This window comes from Sminthopsis crassicaudata, chromosome 3 (genome assembly GCF_048593235.1).
Source record: "Sminthopsis crassicaudata isolate SCR6 chromosome 3, ASM4859323v1, whole genome shotgun sequence".
NCBI lineage: Eukaryota > Metazoa > Chordata > Mammalia > Dasyuromorphia > Dasyuridae > Sminthopsis > Sminthopsis crassicaudata.
This window is the reverse complement of record NC_133619.1, coordinates 3,016,839-3,043,519: the sequence shown is the minus strand read 5'-3', so window position 1 is coordinate 3,043,519 and position 26,681 is coordinate 3,016,839. Positions and strand designations below refer to the sequence as shown.

Genomic DNA, 26,681 nt, shown 5'->3' with positions numbered 1-26,681 from the left:
TCTCATCTATATGATGGGCATGGAAAGCCGCAAGTTGCCGCTTCTCACGGCATAAAAAAACCAGAAGATGTGCCTAGGTCTCTGAGCCCCCAGTTCTCTCTGGGGTTCCATGCTCAAGGAAACAAAAGCTTCTGGTGACCAACTCACTTACCAGAAGGCACAATAAGACTTACACATTCAGCAAAGTCTAAAAATTCAGTCTTATTCCATGAATTTCACAATCTTGGGCCATTCCTATTCCTCCCCTTTGGAACAAGCGGGGTGACCCTCCTTCGCCATCCCACCAGGTAGCTCCATGTGGTTTGGAACACAGCGGCCAAGTGGGCCACCTGCAGCTGCTCCTGCTTTCCTTCTGGCCCTTTCCCCTCATGGACCCCCTGCGCCGGGGACTGGAGAACCCAAAGGAAAGCCAGCCTTCGGGGAAGAGCAAACTTACTTGATAAGGTGAGGCACACATTCTATATTTGGGGCTTTGGAGGTGAACGGGGAAGCCACGGAGGCCTCTTGTTCAGACAGGGAAATGCCCGCGTGAGCCATTTTCAAAGCCTGGAAGGCAAACATTTGAGTTTCATTCCCACGGAACCTGCATCTGTCAGTATATCTCCTATACATGTTACGCAGGGACAGTGCCTGAAACAGTCTAGTCTCTTCTCCTCCTCTAACGCCCGTTGGACTCTGGTTGCCTTTTTGCCTGGAATGCTCCCCTCCTCACCTTGGCTCCTGAGAACACCTGCTTCCTCCTAGAAGGTTCTGCTCCTCCCAGAAGTCCTGATTCCCTCAAGCCAGCTTGCATTTCTCTTTCTGTGTACATGCTGTTATCCTCAATAGACTGTAAACTTCTTGAGGGATGGGACAGTCATTTCCATCTTTGCTTAGGCAACTAGGTGGGGCCACAGTGCATAGGGCACCAGGCCTGGAGTCAGGAGGACTCATCTTCTCAGTTCAAATTCAGCCTAAGGCACTAGCTGTGTGACCCTGCGTAAGTCTTAACCCTCTTTCCCTCAGTTTCCTTGTTTGTAAAATAAATGGGAGTATGCTTGCCAAGAAAATCTCAAGCGGGGTCATGAAGGGTTGGCTATGACTGAATATGACTAAACAGCGCTTAGCTTAGTAGCTGGCACTTGCTTAATCTTTGAAGGACTCCTTTTTAAAACTACATTTGATAACTGTACTTCAGTGTAACTGCCTTCCTTTATGACCTCATATATTGCAGAAATATATATTGCAGAAAAGAGTGTCATCCAAAAAAGGCTTCACCAGGCTAATTATGTGCCAGAGTGGTCCATGGTACACAAAAGACTCCAAGTCCCCGTAAGCAGCTGCTTACAAAATGCTGAATTTAAATTAATCTAGTCCTAACTAAGATCCCATCTCATACAGGCAACCTTCTCCAACTCTTAAACCCCATGGCTTCTCTGTTAATTTTTCCCTATTTATTCTGAATTTAGTTTGTTTTGAATTCACGTTTTTGTGTTGTGCCTCTGTTAGATTGTAAGCTCTCTGAGAGCAGGGACTGCCTTTCTTGGCCTCTCCTAGCATCTCTAGCACTCTAGCAAAGTGCCTGGCACACAGTAGGTGCTTAATAAACGTTTATCAATTGGCTGACGAAGTAGCTATAGTGTAGTAGCCACTAGAGAGACAAGGTCAGAACTGAAAGTTTCTACCTCTGAGGAGCATACAACCTACTGGGGTCTAAGTGGGGGATGAGTACACATGTAAGGAAACACAAAATCTGCTCACAGTAAATACAATAATTGGAGGGGAAGGGGATTGACTTAGATTGAGCTGAATCCATGACGCCTCGATGGGAAAGGAGGCCGGGGATAACTGGCTCTTGGAGTGGAATTGGGGGCCCTGGCTGGGGCCAGCTCTGTCACTGACTGCCCAGCACTGCAGAACCGTCAGCCCCGTGCCCAGGAGACATGGACACGGGACATCAGGGCTCTGGGGCGCCTCCTTGGGATTTGGACCAAGGCCGTGCCAGGAGCGTGCCCCCACTTACCCCGCAGTCATTGGCTCCATCGCCACACATACCTACAAAGTAACTACAGAGGGTAAAGTCAGTAGAAGCCTTAGCACTAAAGCATCCTGGCCTGCCAGCGCCTCAAGTTCAAGGATACTGGGGTGGGAGCACAACGTAAGACCGACAGAAGCCTGGGTTTGGAAGCCCCAAGTTTCTCTCTGGGGACTTAGCCTAAGAGCTTGGAGCTGCCCGGTGAGCGGGGTTAATCGCCAGTTAAGGCAACGAACCAGAGGGCTGGCCGGGTGCTCCTCCTGCCCGAGGGCTTCACATGGGATCGTGGACAAGTCACCTAAGCCTCAGGTGCCTTGAATTGTCCTGTCTCTAAACCTGGGATTCTGGGAGATAACCTGCAAGACAAACCTTCTAGGGGCAGAGCCACATCCAGTTCCCAGCTCAGAAAGCACGTCTGAAACCACGAAGGTAAAAGACAGCGGGCCAGCCCAAGCGGCGGGACCACATGCTGCTACCCAAGGAGCGCTTCTCCCTAGGGTCGTCTCTTACAAAACCCCAGCGTTTCCAGCCCCCAACTTAGAAGCCAAGAGCTCAGCAAGCACCTCGACAGCCTGAAGCACCTGGCCACACCGCTGCCTTTTAAAGGCATGCAGCTCCTCCTGTTAACTCAGAATGGGCCAAACCACCTTTTTGTTGAGTAAAAAGGCAGTCAGTGAGTTTGCTGCGGAAGGGGGAGAGCCGTGTGTAATAGGTGAGTATGTGCAAAGCACCAGCTCACTAGCATGAGTCAAGTAGCACAAGATAAGCGGGCTTTACTTGGCTGGTGCAGCCTTCCAGCAGGGGCTGAGCTGCCAGTCTCACGTTATGAAACACTGCGCTTCCCGAAGGCGCTGGCCCGGACTGGAGGGCGAGAGACGGAACTCTCTCAGAAATGAATGCTGGGATCTCGTCTGGACTAATGGCTGAGACTCCCACACATTCACACCAGCCCCTGCTCAGCAGCACGTGTGCTTTCTAGTTAAGCAGGAGATCCCAAGGCAAAAGGAGCATGGAACCAGGCTCCAAACCACTGGCCACCAGCCTGTACTTGCAAAGAACCTACTCCAGCTTCTGAAACTCTTCAATCAGACTGGATTTCTGCCCAGGAGACATTCTGGCAAAAACCGTCGCGTTCATCAGGACCTGGGAAAAATATGGAAAGAGTTCATCACGTCAGAGACAGAGCAAGGGAGCCAGAGGAGCCACGTCAGGAGACTGGGTGGCAATTAGCACGAGTTAGATTTAAATCCAACGTTGCAATGAACCTGTCTTCCCTTGAGAACGAAGTGGAGATTTGGACTCCGTCCATAAGCATTGGACCACTTTCTAGTATAGGCGTTAATCATCTCTAATCTCTCTACAAGTCACTGAGTCAATATTTTATGATTTCAACAGAGTGAGGATTTCCCAGTAAACATAGCTTATTCTCTCCACTGGCAAAAGCCAGACACGAGGTGTTCCTGCCGGAGCCACATATACAGGAAATGCTTAACAATTGTCCAACTGTTCTTGAGCCCACCTGAGGTCAGAAGCTATACAGGTAGCATCACATAATTGCAGCTGAGCCCACCTGAGGTCAGAAGCTATACAGGTAGCATCACATAATTGCAACTGAGCCCACCTGAGGTCAGAAGCTATACAGGTAGCATCACATAATTGCAGCTGAGCCCACCTGAGGTCAGAAGCTATACAGGTAGCATCACATAATTGCAGCTGGCATTTCTGGAGTGCTAGCTTTAAGACTGGCAAAGCACATCACATGCATAATATCTCATTTGATCCTCATGACAACCCCTTCATTTTCTTGAGTTGTCCCCCTTTCTTGGAATAGAACGCCTCCTGCAATCTGACTAAGGACCCTCTGGGCTTCTTTTAAGTCCCATCTAAAAATCCCACCTCCTACAAGAAGCCTTCCCAAACCGCCATTAATTCCAGTCCTCTCCTTCTTTTAAGGACTTTCTATTTATCCTGTATATAACCTGCTTCATATGTATATTTTTTGCCTGTTTTCTCTCTCAACAGATTGTAAACTCCTCGAGAACAGGAACTGTCTTTTCCCTTTTTTGTATCCTCAGCAAAGTGCCTAGTACATAGTAGGTGCTTAATAAATAATGATTGATATTATTGACCCTCCCCCCATCTTGCAGACCAGGAAACTAAGGGTGAGAGGTTAAGGGATTAGACTAGGTTACACAGGCAGTAAGTATCCGATGCAGGATTCAAACCTGTATGTACAGATTATTTATGGAAGCTCTTTTCTCTGGGCAAAGAATCAGAAACTGAAGGGATGACTATCAATTGGGGAATGGCTGAATAAACTGTGGTGTGTGATTAGGATGGAATATTATTATTCTATCAAAAATGATGAGCAGGATGCTCTCTGATAAACCTCAAAAGTCCTCCATGAATTCAAAGTGAATTGCTTTGTGTACAAAGTAATAGCAACATTGTGGGATGATCAGCTGTGAATGACTGCTATTCTCACAATACAATGATCCAAGACTACTCTGAAGGACTTACCATGAAAAATGCTATCCATATTCAGAGAAAGAACTGATTGCATCTGAATACAGATTGAAACATACTCTTTTTTTACTTCCTTTTTAAAGGAAAACTCCTTTTATTCCTATGATTTTTGCCTTTTTTTTGCTTTATTTTTCTTAAGGAGTTTTTTTTTGTCTGTTTGGTTTTTTGTTGGGTTTTTTTTTTTTTTTTTTTTTTTGAGGCGGGGAGATGTATGTTTTCCTTTTCAACAAGACTTTTAGGGAAATGTTTTGCATAACTTCATATAAACCTTCTCAGTGGTGGTGGGGATGGGGAGGAAGAGAGAGAATCTGAAATCCAAAGTTTTTTAAATATAAAAAATTACACATAAAGCACGTGAATTTTTTTTATTTTAAAGACTAGTGCTTTATCATCCACTGCACCAACAAGCTCAATAATATCAATACTAGCTCGACTTTATATAGCATTTTTAGATTTGAAAAGCACCCATACTTGGTGAATTGCTGTTAACCATAAGAAATCCCCTTGCATGAGTTAGAAGAAAATGACAAGGCAAATCACCCCATTGGTTGGCCTGAGAAAATATGGATAATTTGTCCAGCATTCACATTGGATTCAATGATCATTGATACCAAATGTAACCTGTCAGATGTCAGCCAAGACTGACAAGAAGGGTGCAGGAGCCAGAAAAAAAAAAAAAAAAAAAAAAAAGCTACTGCAAGCAGCCAGCAGATTGCAAAGCTGTTGGGGGACAGAAATGTGGCAAGGATTCCTTTTGAGCTCCCTCAGGACCTAGGACAGCTCATTCTATCCCTCCCCATCAACAAACATTTATCTAGGGGCAGCTAGGTGGCGCAGTGGATAGAGCACCAGCCTTGAATTCAGGAGGACCCGAGTTCAAATGTGGTCTCAGACACTTAAAACTTCCTAGCTATGTGACCCTGGGCAAGTCACTTAACCCCAGCCTCCAAAAAAAAAAAAAAAAAATTATCTGATGATGACCAAGGAATAAAATGATATAAGGGAACAGGAAGCTGCCCAATGGGCTTATATCATGTTGGTAATCATCTCTGGATGATTCCGGACCCAACTTTTTAGTTTCTGGATTCGAGTCAGGGCTGTTCACTATGCTCTGCAGATTCTCAACTTTGCTGATTTTTTTTCTAAAACGTAGTGCCCAGAACTGAACCCAATGGAATACAGAGGAGTTCTCCCTACTTTGTTCCTGGAAGCCGTGCCCAGGATAATGTGGCCCGATTGTCTTAGTTTTACCACTTGTCGTATCCCTGCTAATGCAAATTTGCAAACCCCGCCGTTATTGTTGTACTGTTGCCATGCTTCTCTTGTCTTGTATCAAAATGACTTTGCATTTGCTCTAAATCCTTCCATTTGATTCTATTAAAATGAATATCTATTTTAATGAAACTTGTTGGGACCCTAAACTTTCACCTCATGTGCAATCTTTCCCTCTTAACTTTGTGTTATCTATGCCTTTGCTCAAAATGAAACTCATGCCCTTAGCCAACACTATTGAACTGCCAGGTATCCCCAGCCTAGGAACCCATTTTTATAGAATTTCATGCTGTGAGAGAAATCATTAGAGGAAACACTGTGACTCTAATCCCCAAACTTACTTTGGGGAGCAGACTGCTGAAATGTTGACTTAGCACCTGATAGGATTTCCCAGTCAGGGCAAAGTGATATCTTCCTCCTTCATCTTCAGGTCTGCTGGCATCTTCTCCAATGTTAATATAACTGTCCTGCAAGTCAGGCCATGGTTATTTTTGAACTTGCAACTGAAAACATGAATGGTCAAAGCCATAAGCAGCTTTCTGGGAGCAGATGAAGGCTGCTTCCTGTTCCTTCTCAGCCATCCCCACTCCAGTTGTCCCATGAAGCTCCCCTTGGGGGATGAGCATACCCCATGTGCTTATGGGAAAGCAAAGAGCTTGACCCTGGGCTTCCCAAAAAGACATGAAGTCAATCAAACAGGGGTGTGGCCATTAGGCTCCCATCATTATAGCTCTAAGGACAATTATTCCTCTTCTCATATGATTCTTGTAGACAAAGCACTGAATCTGGAGTATGGAAAACCTGAGTTCAAATCCTACCTTTAAAATATGCCCTAGCTGTGGGACTTTGAACAAATCACCATACTCCATTTTCTCATTAATAAAACAGGAAGACTGACTCAGTGGAGTCCAATGTTCCTCCTGTCTCTGAGTCAAGGATCCTTCCCTCCAGGTCAGTCCAGAACTCCTCCAGACTTTCCCAAGGGGAAGGCTCACAGTGCTCTAGCTTTCCAGATTGGATCTCCTTGCCCAGTTCGGTGTGGCTCCACAAGGACAAGACAGAAATGAGAAAGTGACAACATGGGATATTTAACATTTTCTGTGGGAAAAAATAGATTCCGATTTCCTGGGGCATCAGCATCTGTCTGTGCCCTTCCCACCTGCCCCTCTGGCTCAATAGTCATTTTGAAAACATGAGGAATAGTGGAAGGGACCTGACCTTTCTGGCACAAGACACATGTTCCTTTCGGAATATCAAATAAAGGGCATTTCCCTGACTGGGAAAAATCTGACTCCCAGGATGCTTCTTGTGAGTTGGGTACGCACAGCACAGGGCATGGAAATGTTTGCTGCTAATAAACTGTTGGGATTGAAGTAGATGGAGGACTGTGAAACTCCAAATCAGAGTCAGGAACACAAAGACAACATCAAGTCCAATCTCCTTCTTTTTAGGCAAAGAAATGGAGGGAGCTTTGTGTAGGTGGGAACTGGCAATGTCGGTATTTGAAGCCAGTCATCCCCCTCCATGCTCAGCCCCTTCCTTCTCCCCTTCAGCACCGCCTTTGGAGCGCGTGTCCGGCATAGTCCCGTGGCCAGCAGGGTTGAGGGGTATCCCTACACAATCTCCCATGACATTTCGGGGCGCTTTCCCTCTCCTCGGCCCCACCTGGCAGCTCTGCCTTGCCCACAGGCAGGGGCTCTCCGCCCTTACCCGGTCTCCGTAGCTGGCGTGCTTTCGGTCTTCCAGCAGTCTCCAAGTGACCGAGGCAGGCGAGGGCCCCTCAGCCTCCTTGGCGTCGATGAGAATGACCCTCAGGCTTTCAGCGATCATCCCCGACTTCCTGGCCACCGTGACCGCGGTCTGCAGGTTGTCACCTGTGAACGGCAGCCCCAGGAGCCCGTGGCACCCCCACTGTTGAGCAAAGATGCGGGGCCAGGGGTGGTGAGGAGGAGATTGCTGGGCATGGGAACCGAGGGTCTCTAAGCCTGGAAGGGGCTTTCACGCACAAGGATGGGAAAAGCTGAGAGAAACTCTGCGCACCGTGCAAGATCCCTCAAGTGCCCTCGCCACACCAGAGCCGGACACAACGGTCGGCATCTGATTTCAACCCGTGTTAGAGCCCCTGGCATTCGGGCCAATGGGGGCTCCTCAGGATGAAATCTGGGGGGAGGGGCGGCTGCTTGGGCCTTGCTGAGCTCTGTACCACAAGGAACCACCCTGTGCCAGGATCTGTGCTGGGCACCAGGGACAGAGGGACAAAGCCTCCCCGCCCCGGGGTTACACTCCGTAGAAGTGACCCAAGAGATGCTTGCGAGCCTTTGGGCAAGGTTTCAAAGGTCTCGGTCAGCAAGTCCGTCCCTGCATGGGGCATGAAGGCCCTCGGCTCCTCTCTTAGCAGCCCCCAGCCCCGGCCTCGGCAGCTCTGCCCAAGAAGCGGACAGTTTGCTGGCTCCGTCAGCCAGCCTACAAGCATTTCTTTGGGGTCTGCGCCGTGTCTACACCGGGCTAAGTTCTGGGACAGAAAGGAAGGTCAAAGACAGGCCCAGGCAACAAAGGGCTTGGAGCCTAACGGAGATGACCGTAAACAAGTGTACACAAGCAAGATCTGTGTGGGAGGAGCTGCAGACAATACAGGTGTGCATGTGCAAATACGTGTATTTTATGTGCGTGTATGGATAGATACAGATCATATATGCACATATAAAAACAGTGCAGGTAATGGAAGTACATGTGTGTAGACGTGCACGTGTGTGCATCGTACATGGTATGTACTGTTTGTGCACACGTGTGTATATCACATATACAAGAAAGGCATCATATATGCACATCTAAAATATGCGCAGGTAATGGAAGTACATGTGTGGACATGTGCACGTCTGTTTATGTACTAGTTGCACAAACATCCCCCTCCCTCTTTGAATAGAAGCCCCTTGAGCATGGGAATTGCTTTGCCTTTATCTCTGTAAGCCCGGTGCCTCACTCAGGGGCTGGCATACAGCTGGTGCTTAATAAATGCTCATTGCTTGATTGATGTCTTTGGTATACACCAGTTTAAGAGCACGGTGTCTCCCCAGGTTAGGGGCTCCGCGGAGGCAGGAGCCATTTCTTTCCCAGTCTTTGTATGCCCCAGCTCCCCGTGCAGCTCGCACAATCAGCAGTTACAGACTCATTTTTGTCAGTTGAATTGAGGGAAGAATTCCTCCCGATAATTAGTTTTCTGCTCTTGCAGCAAGTTAGCAGACTCTGATCTGGAGGGGAAGGGCCATTTTCCCAGCGACCAGAAGTCACGAGCTCACACTCTCAATCGCCCTTTGTTTTTCCACAGCAAGCTGCCCTGGCAGCCCCCCCCCCCCCTACCTGTGACCATCACTGGCCGAATGTGGGCCGAAACGAGCTCCTCCAACACTGGCCTGGTCTCTTCCTTCAGACGATTCTCCAGGATCAGAAGTCCCAGGAACGTCAGGTCCGACTCCACCTTCTCCCTTGAAGGGTGTGAAAGAGTGAAAAGGAAACCAAGTGTCTTGAGCTCTTCTGGACAAGCAGAGAAAGTGACTCATCTTTCACAAAGCCGAGACAAAGAGACAGAAATAGAGAGAGACAAAGAGACAGAGAGAAACAGAGACAGAGCAGAGAGACAGAAATAGAGACAGAGAGAGACAGAGACAGCAGAGAGACAGAAATAGAGACAGAGAGAGACAGAGACAGCAGAGACAGAAATAGAGACAGAGACAGAGCAGAGAGACAGAAATAGAGACAGAGAGAGACAGAGACAGCAGAGAGACAGAAATAGAGACAGAGAGAGACAGAGACAGCAGAGAGACAGAAATAGAGACAGAGAGAGACAGAGACAGCAGAGAGACAGAAATAGAGACAGAGAGAGACAGAGACAGCAGAGAGACAGAAATAGAGACAGAGAGAGACAGAGACAGCAGAGAGACAGAAATAGAGACAGAGAGAGACAGAGACAGCAGAGAGACAGAAATAGAGACAGAGAGAGACAGAGACAGCAGAGAGACAGAAATAGAGACAGAGAGAGACAGAGACAGCAGAGAGACAGAAATAGAGACAGAGAGAGACAGAGACAGCAGAGAGACAGAAATAGAGACAGAGAGAGACAGAGACAGCAGAGAGACAGAAACAGAGACAAAGAGATGGAGGGAGACGGGGAGAGAGACAGAGAGAGGAACATACAAAGACAGAGAAACAAAGAAACAGGGACAGAGAGAAACGAGTGAGGGAAGACATGTAAGAGATGGATTGATCTGTGACCTGGGAGATTCACTGCTCTCACTGAATTTGCTGTGGTCTAGAAGAGGAGCTGGAGGACTTTCTGTGGCATGTAGAGGTTAGCCTGGCAGCTGTTGCCTTGGAGTTGGAGCAATCACCCCCCCCAACAAGTTCCAGCTCTAGCATTAACCACAGCAGAGCCTAAGGGAGAGCAGGAAGAACTGCACCCTAAGGTCAGAGACCAGGAACCAGCCATCCCCTAATCGAGGTGCTCTCTGTCCTTAGCTTTCAATGCCCTTAAAACACTTCTCTGAACAGGTCAAGGGGGGGTGTTTGAGTGTGTGGGTTCATACACAAGAGGGCGCCGAATCCGATGTCCATCACAAGAACACTTTCACAATCTAGCACAGGACCAGGGGTTCCACTAGCTCTGGATGCTGATTCCTGACTGACTTCTCTGAGACCTGGAGCCCCCTGGCAGCCAAAGGCAGCACCCACTGCCCCAGAAGTGAGATGGGAGGAAGGAAGGAAGGAGGAGGGGGAGAGGGAGGAGGGAGAAAAGGAGGAGAGAGAGAGCAGCTAAAGAGAAGTCTTCCATTCTGTCTGTGACTCAGACACCACTTTTTAGGGGGGGCTTTTCCTGTCTGATTGCCTGTCAAGCCAGAGTTCTCTCTGTCTCCCTCCTTCCCTCCCTCTCTCTGTTTCACTCTCTCCATAATTTTGCATATCTGTATAACTGCCACACACATTTACACACACTCACACACACACACACACACACATTTACACACTCACACACACACACACACATTTACACACACACACACACACACACACACACACACACACACACACAAACACACCTGCCTGCACCCAAGAACACAGAATGATGAGAGTGCAGGAAGCTCTTTCCAAATGGGAACATGATCTGACGAACATCCTGAAAAGATTAAGGGCCCAGGGCAGAAGCAAGGAGAAGCCGTTTACCTTGTCAAGGCCGAGACAGGGCCGTTGCTGTCCAGCCTTTTGTAAGCCAGCCCAATAACCCGGAAGCCCTGCGTCGTGTAATTCTGGAGTTCGCTGGCAAAATTGCTCGGTACTGTCCAGGAAAAAAATAAAGGATTGACACGTCAGTCACTCAATGAAGTTTAGGGTGTTCGGGGCCAAGGGGAGATACCCAACGATTCTTTCCCACTCAAAATGGATGACAAAGTCTTTCTTTTTTAGAGCTGAGGGGTTGAATAAGAAAAACTCCCCCCTCAGTAAGGAAAAAGGTGGTGTCGCCAGCAGGGCTACACGAGTTGCCAGGTACAATCCAAACTAGTAGATTTAGGTAGTTACCGGTGTCGGGCTGGCAAAAGCTAACCACCCTTTCTGGTGCCCCCTTCATGAAGGCCATGCGGTCCCCGTCCACCTCCTGCGCGATAACCGACATCCTCTGCAGGGCCGACGAGAAGGGATACTGGTGCAGGATGGCGATCCCGCCCACTGGGATCTGGGGAGACACCGCAACGCCTCGGCTGTGAGCCCCCAGACCACCCAGAGCAGGAAGCACTGAAACTTGCGGGGGGGAAAGGAGAATCGGGGACCCAGGAGAACAGCTCAGGGTCTTACTGCAGCCAGAAGAAAAAGTCTTAGGCACTGTCCTAACAGCCAGCTTTTCTCGAGCTCACTGGGGTTTCTAAAGAGTGGTACACATAACTGTCCTTCCATCCTCCCCACGGTGCCGAGCCCATGCTACCAGTATCCTTTCCTCCACTGTACAGAGGGGCAAACTGAGTCTCTGAGGGGTGACCCGACCAGAATCACACAGCGAATAAGAGAGAGGAAAGATTCATATCAGGGTCTCTCCTGATCCCTGTATTGTCAGACGCTTCCAATTACCCCCATTTATATGTATTCTCTCTTACTGCTTTCAAGCATTCTGAAGGCTAGGGAATACATCGGGAAACCCCCCAATGGCGTCTTACTTGGCTGGTCTTTTGGCTTGGCTTGACAATCATGGCTTGTGTTGGGGCCTCTTGGGTGTGGAAATCTTTCCCAGAGTTTTCCATTTCCTGTTTCAAAAGCGGATGTTTCATTGCATTGATTTCCCCCTGTCTCTCCATTCTATTGCGAGCTCAGGCCACATATATCAATATATTTTGCTGAGGTAATTGGGAATAAGTGACTTGCTCAGGGTCACACAGCCAGGAAGTGTGAAGTGTCTGAGGTCAAATTTGAACTCGGGTCCTCCTGATTTTAGGGCTGGTGCTCTGTCCACTGCTGCCCCTCAGGCCAATATTCCTTGAGAGAGAATCCCAAAGCCTGGGACACCTGTGGAGGGTGCCATCAGCCAGGCAACCGGAGGAGAAACTAAGCTAGGGGAAGACCTGGCTTCCACCGTGGATGGGGCGGCCATCACCCTAGAGGTAACGGGCAATCCTCTGGATCATACCCATGCCTTGTCCCCTTTTCTCTACAAAGAAGCGACATATCAAGGCACATCCAGGGTCTCTGAACAGCTCAAAGACAATTCCCAGAGGGCTTCTGGTGCTTTAATGATGTGTACTGTGCATCCTCCTTTCAGTAACACTGCCGCCCTCCACCCATTCCCCTGAGACTCTTTCCAGTTGTGGCCATTGGCCCAGGACACAAGTCCCTGAGAGTCTGGCTAACGTATACCTTCAATGAAAGCCCTTACGACAGCCCCGAATTATGCCCAATGTCCCCACTAAGGCCAGAGCACTGTATTCAGCAGCCCCCTCCTATCCGGGGCGGGAAGGCCAGCTCCATGCTGTGCTTGTCAGAAAAGGAAACTCCAAGAAGAACAAGAAGCTTTCCGGTCAGGGACGTGGGCTCTGGCTCCAGCTCTCGGCCACGGGCCCTTCTCCCGCCCAGTTCCCTCTCTCTCTGCCAAACAAAGCACGCTTGGCTTCTTAGCCGTTATGTGCCCGCCATTGTTCTTACCTCTGGGGACTAAAAAAGAGCAAACAAGAACAAACAAAAGCAAGCATCCCTGCACTTGGGGAGCTCTCCATCTACTGGGGGAGAGAACACGCAGACATCTATGTAAAAGCAAGACATATGATGAGGACATGGGGGTGGTCTCAGAGGGGAAGGTTAACAAGGGCTAAAAATGCCTCTCCTGGAAGGTGGGACTGATGCTTGAAGAAGGTGGGAGGCGGCGACGAGGAGGGAGGGTCAATTGGTGAAAATAGCCGTGCAGGAGATGGAGTGCTGTGTGTGAGGAGCTGCAACGAGGCTGGGCCCACCGGACTGCCCAGTACATGGAGGGATGTGTGAGAAGTTGGAAACATGGCGGATATGGAGAGGGGCTGAAGCACAAACAGAGCCCCCGCTCCATGGTCCCTAACAGACCCGCAGCCCATTCTTTGTTCAAACAGAGTGGGGCAGACAGGATGAACAGAAGGGTCACAAAAGAGCCATTTTTCTTTGACGAGCTGGCTCCCTCATCCAAGAACACGTCCAAGCCTCTACAGGCAATCTGAGCTCCAGCCCAGAGCAGAGCGCTTACCCAATTGGTGGCTTCAAACATCTTGACATCCAGAGGGTCTCCTTGGATGGTCCCATCCAGAACGATGAGGGAGTGGCAGCTGACCATGGCTCCACAGAGGGGTCCCCAGGGCAGAGCGCTGCCAGAGGCAAAGCTGTGGACCTCCTGGAAACTAAGGGAGGAAAAGCAAACGCATTCACTCCTTCAGCGGGGTTGCAGTTGCTTGGGAGCAAGGCCGGCGGGAAAGGTGGATCTGTAGGGATCCGGGTGTTCTGTTTCTTTCTAGGCACAAGTGTGTTAGATTTTGCTGCTTGCCTCTTTCTGGTGCTATGTGTCAGGGACTAATCTGGCCGTCTTGCTCTCAATAAGTGTACTTGCAGGAAAGGAAGTCCAAAAAGTACCACAGCCGTGTCTCCCTCTTATGCTTCTCCTATCTTATAGTTCCTAAAGAATCACTACCTGAGGTCCGCCTTTTCCATCCCCAATTCCTCCCATCAGCTACTTCCTCTCCTGTTATAGTTCCTAAAGGAGAGCTATCCAGAGTCCTCCTTCTTCAACTCCAATTCCTCCCACCAGCTCTCTTCCAGCATGGCTTAGAGATGCTTCCTTTTCACTTGCACTCACTCCAATTTGCCAGTATCCATGTGAAAACATGGCAGCCAGAACTCAGCACAGAACAGGGACAACCAGGCTCACCCTCATCGAGGGTTATGATACTAAGAGCTTGCAAATAAGATACTTCAGCCCGAATCTAGAAATGGTGTGATCACTAGAGGGCTGACTCTTGGAATAAGACTGAAAGCAGTAGATTTGGGGAGAGGAAGGGAAGAAGGAATTGTAAAGAGTTAAGCTTTATCCTCAATGAATTTACATAGAAAACCAAACTCAAAAAAGAAAATACTATGGCCCTCACCAGAATCATCCCCTAAGGCCCCAATGAAGAAGACCCAGGCCATAGGAATGATAGCTGCTCCTCTCCCACCCTGCCTCAGCCAGACCAGCATCCACCAAAGCTAGCTCCCATAGCAATCATCTGGGGGAACAACCCATGTGGAGAAGGTGCCCACCAACAACTTCCACTCGTAGGACAGGAGGCAAGTCTGATTTCCAGCCTGGTTTGCCTTTGGCTTAGTCAGAGGGATAGCTATGGAAGTCATCGCATTGTAAACAAGCTCTAGCGATGGTGCTTTTCAAGAGACAGTGCCAGTGGGGACTTGGATGAGTGTGGGGGATCCCCCCACATGCCAGGTCATGTCCTTTGCCACCTTGCTATACCTGTCTCTGCTCATTTCCCTACAGGTAGAACTATGGGAGAGCAAAGAAAAGAAGGAAGTCCATTAAGGGGAAAGCATTTGCGACTCAGAATCAAAGTCCATTCTTCTATTCCTGAAAGGTGTTCAGGGGTAGGTGCAGAGTATTGAAAGGATAGGGCTGTGTGCCCTCCTTCTCACCCCACTTCATCCCATCATCCCCCCAAGGTACTCACCCATTCCTATCCGAAGGGACTACACCCCAGAGATCCAAGCCATCCTTGGTTAAGGTGCCAGTCTGGATAAAAAGAAGCCCTTGCATTCACTATGAAGAACTGAGAACTCCAGAAGAAACACAAGCACAAAGTCTCTCACCAAAATCTCATGTGTGTCACAAAAGAATTATAAAAAGCAAAGATCCACAATCAAGTTCCTAGTTCAGGAAATTGAAATGGCACGGCCCTGAAAGGCAGTGCTAATGCCTGTGACCAGAGCGAAGAGCAAGAGAGGCCTGAGATTTCCTTGCAGTATTTTATTTCCATTAGGTAAACTTCCCTTCATCTCAGATCGTGTTTTAGAGCCCGAGAGAGTAACCTGATTCACTGAGAAGATAAATATCATAACTGGGGTCACACGCAAAGCTTCCAAGGCCAAGAATAATGCGGACTCAAAGACAGAATGATGCTACGATTAATAGATAAATGGGCAGGGTAGCTTTTTCCTCTGTTGTTTCCCCTTTCATGTCTGAAGCTGCTCCCAAAAGCTGTGGAGCACTAAATCCCCCTTAACAACCTGCCAACCCTCTCTCTCCCTCTCTTGGCGTATCAGCACCTTGGACAGTGCTTATCAGGCTCCCTTCACTTCCATTCTCCATGACTTAAAGCTGCATTAAGGCCCGTGTGACCAAATGTGATTGCACTATTCGAGCCCTGGAACCCTCCCACCCTAACATGATGCCTACACACAGAAAAAGAATGTTAAAAACAGAAGAGTGGACATTTCTCACTTTGAGACATTCTGAAATGAAGGTTTGGGAGAAAAGTCTTGAAGGTGCCCATCTCCAGGGCACAATCTCTCTAGCTAACCCTGCTGGATCCTATAGACTGTTCTCTTAGAGAAGTCGTATGCTCAAGATGACTAGCTTTCAGAGGGCACCAGACTTCAGATCTTAGGATTCCAGAGGTGATTCAAAAGTCTAAATATGACTAGCTTTTCGGGATAGCAAGACTTCAGCTCTTAGAATTCTGGTGATAGTGACCTCATGTACGATCTTAGAGAGTTTGTGTGCTCTATATGGTACCTTTTAAAGAGCTCAAGACTTCAAATCTTAGAATTCTAGAAATTATAAAGATCTCGGGATAATGTTGTAAAAAAATTACCTATGCATATGTACTGTCAAAGAAAATATTATAAATATAAAAATTAATAATAAATAAATAAATGAATAAATAAATAAATAGGGAACAAAATCACTTAACACAGTATCTGGCACATAAAAAAAAAGAAATTATAAAGATCTCATGCTATTCTTAGAGAGATTGTGTGCTCAAAATGACCTGCTTGGTCTTGGGATTCTAGGGGTGATTCTAGAGTCTCAATAAGATTACCTTTTGGAGGGCTTCAGAATTCAGGTCTTAGAATTATATATGCGCGCTTCCAGAGTTTCAATATGACTAGCTTTAACAAGACTTCATACTTCAAGTCTTAACATTCTAGAGGTAGTTCTAGATTCTCAATATGACTTCTTATGAATACTATGAATATAAATTCTAAAGGCGATTCTAGAGGCTCAATATGATTAGAATTAAGGTGGTTCCAGACTTCAGGACTTTCCATTCTAAAGGTGATTCTAGAGTCTCAATATGATTGGATTTCAGGGGCTCCAGACATCAGGGATTAGAATATTGGAGGTGATTCTAAAGTTTTAATAGAACTAGTATACAGAGGGCTTCCGAATTCATTTCTTAGAATTCTAGAAATAACAGGGATCTTATGTATGACCTTAGAGAGGTTGTGTGCTCCATAAATCTAGCTTTTAGATGGCTAAGGAGCACTAGCGTAGAAGATGAGGCTGCGGTCACAGAACGCCCCCTCTGCTACATTCATGCGCATCTACCTACAGCTCATCCCACCTCTGGGGGGGGGGGGCCGACCTTGTCGAAGCAGACCAGGTTGAGCTGGCCGCAGATGTTGATGCGCTGCGGGCTGATGCAGAAGATGCCGTTCTTCTTCAGCCTGCGCTGCGCGTAGATGATCCCGGTGGTCAGGGCGGCGGGCAGCGCGGGCGGGACGGCGATGGTGATCACGTCTAAAGCCTTCTTCACCACATCCTCTGCCGGCTCCTGGGGAAACCCCCCCTGCTTAAGCGACCCGGGACCTCCCGGAGCGGCGCTGGAGCCCTGGGGAGGCCGCGTCCCACAGAGAGCTGGGGCTAGGAGACCCGAGTTCAAGTGCTGCCTCAGACGCATGCTCCTTGGTGACGTCAGGTCACTTGCCCTTGGTAAACCTCAGTTTTATACACACAGAATGGGCTCATAGCACCCGCCCTCCGTAGCCGATCCTAGCTGGGTCCCGCTGCTGCTGCCCCCCCCCGGGGGACACCGCCCGCCCCGGCCTGGGGAAGGGGCGACTTACGCCGCTGAGCACGTAGACGCAAATAGTGTAGACCATGCCGATGGTGGCGGTCCCGATGAGGCACAGGAGGAACCTGACGGCGTCTCTGTAGAGCTGGAAGTTCATGGGCTTCGGGTAGAGGATGGACCTCACCAGGTCCCCCTTGGCCGTGTTGAACCCTACGGCAACAAGCACCCGAGATCGGCAAGTCCCCCCAGGGGGCTCGGGGCGAGGCTGAGGCCACCAGGTGGCGCCACAGCGCGCTGATCCCGCGCCTTCGGGAGACTCCCGTCCCCATTCCCATCCCACTCAGAGGTGGCGGCCGCCTCAGTCTTCTCTGCCATAAAATGGGTTTGGCCACAGCACCTACCTCCCAGGGTGTTGTGAGATAATAACTCAGAGCTGTGAAAACGTCACAGCCCCGCGTCTCACCCCGGGGCGTCCCCGGACCGTGCAGAGTGCAGCCTCCCTCCCACACTCGGACTCAAACCCCGGCCTCGCTCTGGGCCGGCTCCCAGAGCCCGCGCGGACGTCCCGAGGGCCTCGAACCTGGCCCGGGTCCAGGGGCGCCTTTGGGGCCCATCCGCTCCGGGCCTTGCCTCCCTCTGACCTGCTAACTCCTGCTCACCTGGGGCTCCCCGCCCTCCCGCACCTGCCGGCCCGGGGCAGGCGCACACAGGAGGATCTCGGGAAACAGTTCCCAGGGGCTGCGGAGGGGGGGGAGGAGCTCCCTCTCCATGACCGAGTCCAATGCCATTGAACCGTCTCCGCAGGGGCACTTGTTGGGGGGCAGGAAGAGCCCTTCTTTTTCCCTTCACAAGCACGCGCACACGCCCCGGCCCACACGCGGGGGAGGCCAGCAGCGTGTCCGCGGGCCTTTTTCACGAGCACGCACACGTGCCCACGGCCCTGCCCGCGAGTCCCGGGCTGGCCCAGGCCCAGAGCCTTGGCGGCACCTGGGGAGCTCGTGCACACAAAGGGGGTTTCGGGAGGGCCGGCACTGACCGGTCTGGAGGACGACGGCGCGCGCTGCTCCCGGGCCCGCCGCCTTGGTCTGGATGACCTCGGTGCCGCAGAAGAGGACGTGCCTCTTGTAGTCCTCCTCCCCGTGCAGTTTCCAGGGAACCGTGTCTCCCACCCTGGGCAGGGCTGTTTTGATGACGGGAATACTCTCCCCTGAAGAAGAGAAGGCTCTTGTGGGGCAAAGCTCGATGGCGCCCACGGCCGGCCGGGGAGAAGGTGCCCGCGCCAAAGACACACAGCCCCCTCGTTCGTCAAGTGAGACTCAGCAGCCCCCAAACTAAGGGTTAAAGAGCTTGATGGACCCTCAGGAATGGGGGCCGGGCTTCCCTTCCCCCAGACCACCAAACCACTGAGGAGCAGGTAGGCCGCCGTCTGTCCTCAGTCTACCTGCTCCTGGACCGGGCAATGGCAGAGAGGGATTCGATTTTAACCCTCAAATGGGCCCGGGGTCCCCGGACTCCGCGGCCACCCAGTTCCGCTCCCGATTCAATCGGAGCCCCGAAGATGGTTGAGCATTTCCTAGGCCTCCTGCCTTCCCTGGCCCGCTGGGCCCGAGTCCGCCCTTCAGACTGGCCAGAGGCCGGGGGCTGCCCAGGAAGCATTCACACTTTCTCTAAGGACAAGATTACAGAAATAGGGCCTGGATAATAATTCTAGGGGAGAGACGCTGAAGGACAACTTCTCTCAGCAGAAGGGAGGATGGTGACTGAACTCAGACCTCACTTCTGACTCACAGGAGCCTGTCAAATAACCTCCCAGGCCCCAGACACCTCTGGAAGACGACAGCTTATAGGTGGGCTGCCAGCCTGATTAGCAGAGGCAGTTTTCACACCAGAAGTTCCCACATAAATGGGAAAGTGAAGTCACAAATACTTCTTCACTCCCACCAAAAAAACAAATCAACCAGCACCTTGGACAGTGCTGTTCTGTGAGCATAGTGGTTTGGGGGCCACCATCATAGATTGTGACTTAATTAGTCAGCATTTATTAAACACCTACTAGATGCCAGACACCATGGTAGGGTCAAGGACTACTGATCCAATGAAACAATTCCTACTCTGAGGGAGCTTAGGCTCTGATAGGTAAAGAAGTCCCGCAGAGTTGCCTGAATTAAGGAGATTGGGTGACTAGGGTCACAAAACTAGCAAAATCAGAGGAAATATTGAACCGAAGCCCTTTAGACACCAATGCTCAGAATCTAGCCATTAGGCTACACTGTCTCTAACTTTTACATAATAGGTGATTGATAAAGATGTATCGGATTGAATTTTGGAGAAGGAAGAGAAAGAGGTCCCACAGGGATTCAACTGGTAGAGCCAAAATTTGCTCCCCAGATCTCTGGCTCCAAAATGAAAGCTCTTCTTCCTCTTCCACAGCTTCCGTTATTCCTAAATACACAACTGTCTTCCCTGGGGGCTACTGCTGAGAACCGGAAGCTTTGGCTGTAGTGCCATCTTAAGAGAGTGTGCATCTGATTTTTTAAAGTGTTGTCATTGCAGGACAACCTAGTATAAAATAGCATTCATCTATTTCTTGCCAATGAAGTAGAAGGGGTCTAAAAAATCCACATCAGCCCCTGGCCTTGCATTTACAGTCTGGATGAGCTTCAACAGTTCCATTCTTCTGACCTCTGAGACTTTACAAGATTTCCATGTCAACTCTCTAGTCTCTCAGTCTCCGTTTCATGAGGTCTGTGAGTTCTTACTCAGTTGCCCAGTTCCATATTCCCTCCCAGTTCCCTTTCACTCCAGGGCCCACCTCTGCCACTGAATTATGGACCCGTGTGAGGTCCCCTGAGATCAAAGCACTGGCTGAGGGGACACTGAGACGGCAGCTTCAGGCAGTCCACAACACCCCAAGATTTTAAGCACCGAAAGCTTCTTCCCACCTGTCAGCATGCTTTCATTCACAACGCATCCTCCATCAATGAGAATGGCATCACATGGTAGCTGTATTTTGTTCCCATTCAATGATAACAAATCTCCAGGGACCAAGTGGCGGGACTCTAACTCTTGGGTACCTGCTGAAAGTTTGAAGGGACAGACATTGCGTCTGAATCACTTTCCTCCCAACAGAAGCCCCCCCTCCCCAGCCAATGAGTCAATGCAGTTATTAGGACAGAAAAAGTGAAAGGAAAGGCTATGGCTGCTCACCCCCAAAAGCTAACAGAAGACTACGTGGCGAGGAACAGGGTGAAGATGAAGCTTGTCCCTGCATCAACATTTACATCCCACTTTCTGTCCTTTTTTCCAAGAGATGGGATGACTGGGTCATTCCAATCTAGAAGGTAAATGGGAATAACCAGAAGGGACTCACCTTTTTTCCTGCACACAGTGACCAGGACGCTATTATGAGATTCAACTAACCGGTGGAGCTTTATGGATTGCTAGAAATGCAGAGGTGGACACAGGAAACAGTGTTAATGCTTGGGATGCCCAGGCAAAGAGTCGGCTTTGGCAAGCCAACATGGAATATTAAGTGCCAAGCAACTAGCCCTAAGGACAGGGATAGAGATCCCAGAGTTCTGACACTAAGCTTGATCATCCTTTTCTTTGGGGATCAAGGAAGAGACGGGAGTAAGACTGACCCCAGGGAGGAATTCCCCATCATTCTTTACTCCCTTGAAAGTAGTCTTCAGAATCAAGAAATACTAGAAAAATCTGGAATTAGGTAAGTTATAGAGAGTTAATTTAACTCACTGTATATGCCTGTGTTATGCTTGGCCCTGTGCTAGATGGGAGGTCCAAAGACAAAAAACGATCTAGGTCCTGCCATCCGGGAGGCTACGTTCTACTAGCCCTTTCCACTACTGCTAGTGACTGGCCTCCAGAACGTTCCACAAACAGGCATTTTCTCTGGCTGTTGACCAATGTTCTCCCCCCTTCTGCTCCCATTGGCTTCCATCTTCAATAGGAAGGCTTCCCCAATGCCTCTTAACTCCAGAGCCTTCTCTCTGTTAATTTTTTCCCATTTAAATTGCAGATAGCTTCCTTTGTATATATTGCTTTTCATGCTTTCTCCCCTATTAGACTGCAAATTCTGTCTTTTGACTCTTTATATCCCCAGGATTGAGCCCAGTATCTGGCACTTGGTAGGTGTTTAGTAAACACTGATTATATTGTATTAATTATCTTCCTAGAACACACACTTAACAGTTAGGTTCACTTGGATGCTTGTATCCTCAAAGCAACCTTCTAGAACAGGGACCCATAAAACGTTGGACTTTTAGGTTCTTTACCTCCTATCTCCCCTCTCTCCTTGCAGTTTCTGAATCTCCACATAAAATCCTGCCCTCTACAGGAAGCTTTTTCTAATCCCATTTAATGTGAGTGTATTCTTTGTTAGTTAACTCTAATTCTGTACATTTCTCCTCTCAGTAGAAATTAGTGACTCACCTAGCAGACAATAGGGAGTTAGTGAATGCTGAAGGACTAGATAGTCGTCTACATGTTATCTCTCCCATTAGACTGTGAGATCCTTTGAGAGCAAGGACTGCCTTTTGCCTGCTTTTGTAATCTTCAAGGCTCAACATACAGTAGGCACTTAATAAATGCTGAAATGCAAGCTCTTTAGAGAATGGAGGCTCATCTCCCTGCTTCCAAATGCTGCTTCTAGATCCCTTCCTGAGCATCAAGGCTCTCTCAGCTAAAGACTCACCTCACGGAGGTCATACACCGTTAAGGTGATGGAGATGATGGACATTATGATGATGGCAACAGCGTATTCCTTATAGTCTTCACTGAACCACAGGCAGACACTGAAGAGCTGGAACACGTAGAATGGATTGAGAACCTATTGATGCCCCCAAAAGAAGAGGAATGTGTGACCACAATGGCACTCCCCAGCTATGACAAGAAGGGCATCCCATGATTTGTCACCAACCATCCATGTTTGTTCCCATCTCTAAGTTGGTAAGCCTGTTTATCAAAATGCATGGAGTAAAGATGGTGTTTTCTTTTTCGTGACCAAGGCAGAGTGGAAACTGTTCAATTTGAATCCAGCTTTGATACCAGCTCCTACCAGAGGTGCCCACTATCCTTAGGTTATCACGTCAGTTTCCTCTATTTGGGTTCCCCAAGGCAATGAAAGTTGCCACCAAATCAAGAAAAGTTCATTGTAAAACCAGCGTCTTTTTCTTATCAATCTGTGTGGTTGATGCTGTTTTTTTTTCCATGCCTGAAACCTCAGAGAAAATGGACATTTCTGGTGTGTTGATACTTATTCTTTGAGGCAATATTGTAGGGAATGGAGATGGAAAGGGCCTCACTTCCTTCAAGTCCCAAATTTTGTTTTCTGTGTAAATCCGTTCTCAATTCTTCCCAATTCCAGCACTTCTCATCTCTTAATTATTTCCTTTTTATCCCATATATAGCTTGTGTGTAGTGTTTGCTTGTTGTCTCTCTCTTTGGAGGACAGGGCCTTTTGTCTCTTTTCAATTTGCACAGTGCCTGACACACAGTAGGCACTTAATAAATGTTTACAGACTGACTGATGGGAGAGTACCATGTTTATGAAGATACAGTGATGTGGTATTAGAGGCATAATCGGGGCATTGTGGGACAACTCTGACTTCTGTTCAGGAACAGAAGTATTTATTGGAAAGGTTATTATGTCTCCTGCAAGACAAAGGGTGGAATTTTTTATCTTCAGTAAACATCATAGTATAAAAAAGAAAGGCCCAGCATGAGTGTAATAAAATAAGAAGTATTTCACACCTACACCAGGCCTGATGTGTCACATTTTTACAATGCACTTGTGAACCTCTGTAGTACAGAAGGTGAGATACGGAGAGAAAAACAGAAACAAAGATACAGAGAGAAACAGAGGAAGAGAGACAGAGACAGACAGAGAGAAAAGGGAGACAAAGAAAGAGACAGCAAGAGAAAGAGAAAGCAAGGGGAGGAGAAGAAAAAGAAAGAATATAAGGAAGGAAGGAAGGAAGGAAGGAAGGAAGGAAGGAAGGAAGGAAGGAAGGAAGGAAGGAAGGAAGGAAGGAAGGAAGGAAGGAAGGAAGGAAGGGGGAGAGGGGAGCAAGGGAGGGAGGAAGAAAGACTCACTCAAGGCTGTAGGAAAGGAGTGAAGGAGAAAGGAAGAGGAAAAAAGGAAAGAAAAGAGAAGAAAAGGAGGGGGGAGGATATGAGAGAAGATTGCTTCCATCTGTAATGGTTCTTATGAAAGATCTATGAGCTGGTTTTCAATTCAAAACCCAATGGATGCACTTGGTGGAGGAGGAAACAAAGGAGAGAAGCCCTGGTTACCTCCTTGATGAGCAGTTTCCAGATGGGCGTGATCTCCACGTCAATGGCGTTGGGGCCGCATATCAGCCTCCTGGGGAGAGGGGAGATGAATTACAGACGGGCCCAACAAGCTTCCTTCTGCCCCCTTGTCCTCCCGCAGCTCCTTCTGGAGATTATTCCCCCCCAGATTAAAATGCTCTTGTAGGAGAGAGGGCGCTGTCCAAGCACCCAGGTCCTAATCCGGCACCCACAGTGACGGGCTTGGCCTTTGTGGAGCAGGATCCCCCACAGGTGTCCGCACTTGCCAGACCTGCTTGCAGGGGCAGAGTGAATGGGGCAGGCCGGCTCGCAGGGGGCAGGGGGCACCTGACCGCTTCTCTTTTCTGCCTTCTCGCTGGGCCTCCGAGGGTCCCTATGGACCCTCAGACAAAGGGGCCCAGTCATTTGCAGCACAAGTTACTTTCTTCAAGTGGGGGGCCAAGAGCCTGACAGTCACACACACACTCTCACACACGCTTCTCCACATCATTAGAGAATCACTTGTAATTGTGGGGCCCCTAGGTCACGCCTGGGAAGTCTGTGGAGTAAGGAACCCGACACAGAGCCCCGGGTCTGACCCACAAGGACACGTGCCAATCACCCTCTGCCCTCTCCTGAAATTGCCAGGACCCCCTAGGTCATGTGCCTGCTGCCCCCCCCCAGGACGTGTGCCTGCTGTGTGTGAGCGGGGCGGCCCAAGCCTTTGCCCTCTGAGAGAAGCGTTCTCCCGAACTCTGTCACAGAGTGGCCCCGGTGGCCTCCTGGTCCCCGGCCAGAGCCCCCCAGATCCTCTAAGGGTCAGGCCTCAGGCACCCGCTCCTGCCTCCAGTCCTGCCCAAAGGCCAGGGTTCGCTTCCTACCGGATCTCTTGCTCTTCTCTGCTCAGGCCCAACCCAAACTTCAGGTGTATCTTAGCAGCCGTGAAGCCGTCCTCCAGGCACCTGAAAGAACAGAGAGAGGCTCTCATCGTGGAGCCCAGGGGCAGGAGCGGGGCAGGAGGAGGGCGCAGGAGCCAGGGCCTCGGGGGCAACTTCTGGAGTCCACTCACCCGACCTTCTGGAACTGCTCTTCCGAGTTGTTCCAAACATACCTGATCTTCTGCACCTGAATGCACCTCACCTGCCAAGAAAGAGGCCCAGACAAGCTGTGAGAGGCCATCCGGACCGGGAGCCGGCCCTGGGCATTCTGGGACCATTCTGCTTTCGTGCGTGGGGACGGCTCCATGGGGCTCATGTCCTAGGGGGGAGTGGGCAGGAGGGCAGTGTGGGGTGGGAGAGAGCCGGCCATCCTTAGGGTCGGGAAGGCCGAGGTGGAATCCTTCTCAGGACAGGTGAGTCTGGGCGAGTCATTCAGCCTCTGAACCAATCAAAAAGTGCCTTTTACAGACTATGACCTCCTATTAAAAATGAAGCTAGAACAACAAATTTAGGGGCCTTACATCCCTAAAGAGAAAACAAAATAATGACGTACTTAGAGAGCCCAGAATAGTCAACTTAGACTTGTGGAAACAATTTCACTAGAATAATTGCTCTTGAATGAATAAATGGGTGGGTGGGCCGATGACTGAATGAATGAATTAATGAATGACATGCTCTACAAGGTAGGGAGCCAAAGGTAACGTGGGCACAAAGTATTCTAAGAACATTCTCAGCAGGAGAATTTGGGAAGACTTCCCAGAAGAGGTGGTGCCGGAGTTGAACCCCGGGAAGGTGGCAGCCTGGGTGAATGGCTGGAGGGGGCAGGCCGGACGGCAGGCCGCTTTGCCTGGGCCCTGGGTCCAATCCCACCTCTGGCATCAGCCCTCCCATCCCCAGAAAAGCTGGTGAGCCTCTTCCCCTCCTGCTGCTCTGTGGACGGTTTGTGTGTAATTCGGTAGCCACGTAAATAATAGTTCCCTGTGCGTAGGAGGATTTTATTGGATTGATTATATTTCTATAACACATACCCCACAGGTTGTGACAAGAACAAAAGAGAACGTTGGTGGAGTGCTTGGCACGGGGCTGGCACACAGTAGGTGCTTCATAAATGCTTGTTCCCTTCCCTCGCTTTCAGCTCTCCTCCCCTCTCTGTGTCTTCAGCTCCTCCTGTGCACCAGTACCAACTGGTGGGCATTTAACACAGAACTCGCTCCATCTATCCCAGCGTTACAACTTTCAGAAAGCGCCCGTACCCAGCATCCACAGAACCCCTCCTGGGGTCACAAAGACCCTCACACAACTCAAATGAGTGAACACCCCTGTTCCCAGGGGTTCCTTAGCGCGGCCTTTAAGGCTTGACTCAATCTGACTCCCCACTACTTTGGTAGGCCAGTGTCACAGGGATCTCGGGGGTGTCCTTGGGGCTCCGGGCAAACGTGGCTCCCGGCAACAGGAAACCTCTGGAGAAGTGCTGGCCCCTCCCCACTCAGCAGCTGAGGGTGGACAAAGGACCGTGGACCCCCTGGCGCAACCACAAAGCCCCCACGTAGTGTTTGTGGACGTGACGATGATACTGGAGCTCTTCCCGCTCAGGGCTGGCTCCCGGTACTCCTGGGCCATTCCTGACTCCTGAGTGACCAGCGAGCCCGGCTGCCCCACGACAGCCGGGACTTCGACGTCAGCCTGAAGGTTTGGGAGCAGCCCCGGTCCCTCCTGCAGGGGAGGGGGGCCTGGAGCCTCTTCCTTGGGCAACCGGGACTTCCTGGAGGTTGGGACTTGAAGTTATTCCATGGGAGGACTGGACTGGGCAGTAACTGGCAGGACGGTCTGACGGTCCAGGGGCTGCTTCCTGGCCAGGCTCGGGATCCGCGTAGCCCTCCTGCCCTTCAGCCTCTGGGGATGTTCTAGGGGTGACATCACCGGGCCCAGCCGCAGGGAGGAGCCTGAATCCCACAGAGTGAACTGCAGTGGCCCGGTGTTGCTCGTGAGGCAGTGGGAAGGGGGAGAGTCTCCCTTGGATCAGCTGCTTCTGCTCCCCCTCTCTGCCCCTCGGGGCCGCCAGAAGTG

At 49.8% G+C, this 26,681-nt stretch overlaps 1 protein-coding gene across 3 annotated transcripts in view; it reads right to left on the bottom strand.

Moving 5' to 3' along the window:
• ATP13A4 (ATPase 13A4) overlaps positions 1 to 24,967 on the bottom strand; it is a 40,452-nt gene extending 15,485 nt beyond the window's left edge. The window contains exons 1-20 of one of the 3 annotated variants that reach the window (XM_074297831.1): positions 24,746 to 24,967; positions 24,558 to 24,638; positions 23,680 to 23,749; positions 22,079 to 22,213; positions 20,738 to 20,807; positions 20,310 to 20,441; positions 18,404 to 18,574; positions 17,420 to 17,577; positions 16,939 to 17,127; positions 15,022 to 15,083; positions 13,557 to 13,707; positions 12,010 to 12,096; positions 11,381 to 11,534; positions 11,027 to 11,138; positions 9,170 to 9,294; positions 7,523 to 7,686; positions 6,154 to 6,279; positions 3,078 to 3,157; positions 2,003 to 2,045; positions 437 to 546 (exon numbers count right to left, since the gene is read on the bottom strand). In XM_074297831.1, coding sequence (XP_074153932.1) covers positions 437 to 546; positions 2,003 to 2,045; positions 3,078 to 3,157; positions 6,154 to 6,279; positions 7,523 to 7,686; positions 9,170 to 9,294; positions 11,027 to 11,138; positions 11,381 to 11,534; positions 12,010 to 12,096; positions 13,557 to 13,707; positions 15,022 to 15,083; positions 16,939 to 17,127; positions 17,420 to 17,577; positions 18,404 to 18,574; positions 20,310 to 20,441; positions 20,738 to 20,807; positions 22,079 to 22,213; positions 23,680 to 23,749; positions 24,558 to 24,638; positions 24,746 to 24,930 — 2,405 coding nt within the window. In that variant the 5' untranslated portion in view covers positions 24,931 to 24,967. Of the gene's footprint in view, positions 1 to 436; positions 547 to 2,002; positions 2,046 to 3,077; positions 3,158 to 6,153; positions 6,280 to 7,522; positions 7,687 to 9,169; positions 9,295 to 11,026; positions 11,139 to 11,380; positions 11,535 to 12,009; positions 12,097 to 13,556; positions 13,708 to 15,021; positions 15,084 to 16,938; positions 17,128 to 17,419; positions 17,578 to 18,403; positions 18,575 to 20,309; positions 20,445 to 20,737; positions 20,808 to 22,078; positions 22,214 to 23,679; positions 23,750 to 24,557; positions 24,639 to 24,745 lie in introns of all 3 variants that reach the window. The other 2 variants (XM_074297832.1, XM_074297829.1) reach the window with 2 other exon arrangements.
• Between the last annotated feature and the right edge of the window lie 1,714 nt (positions 24,968 to 26,681).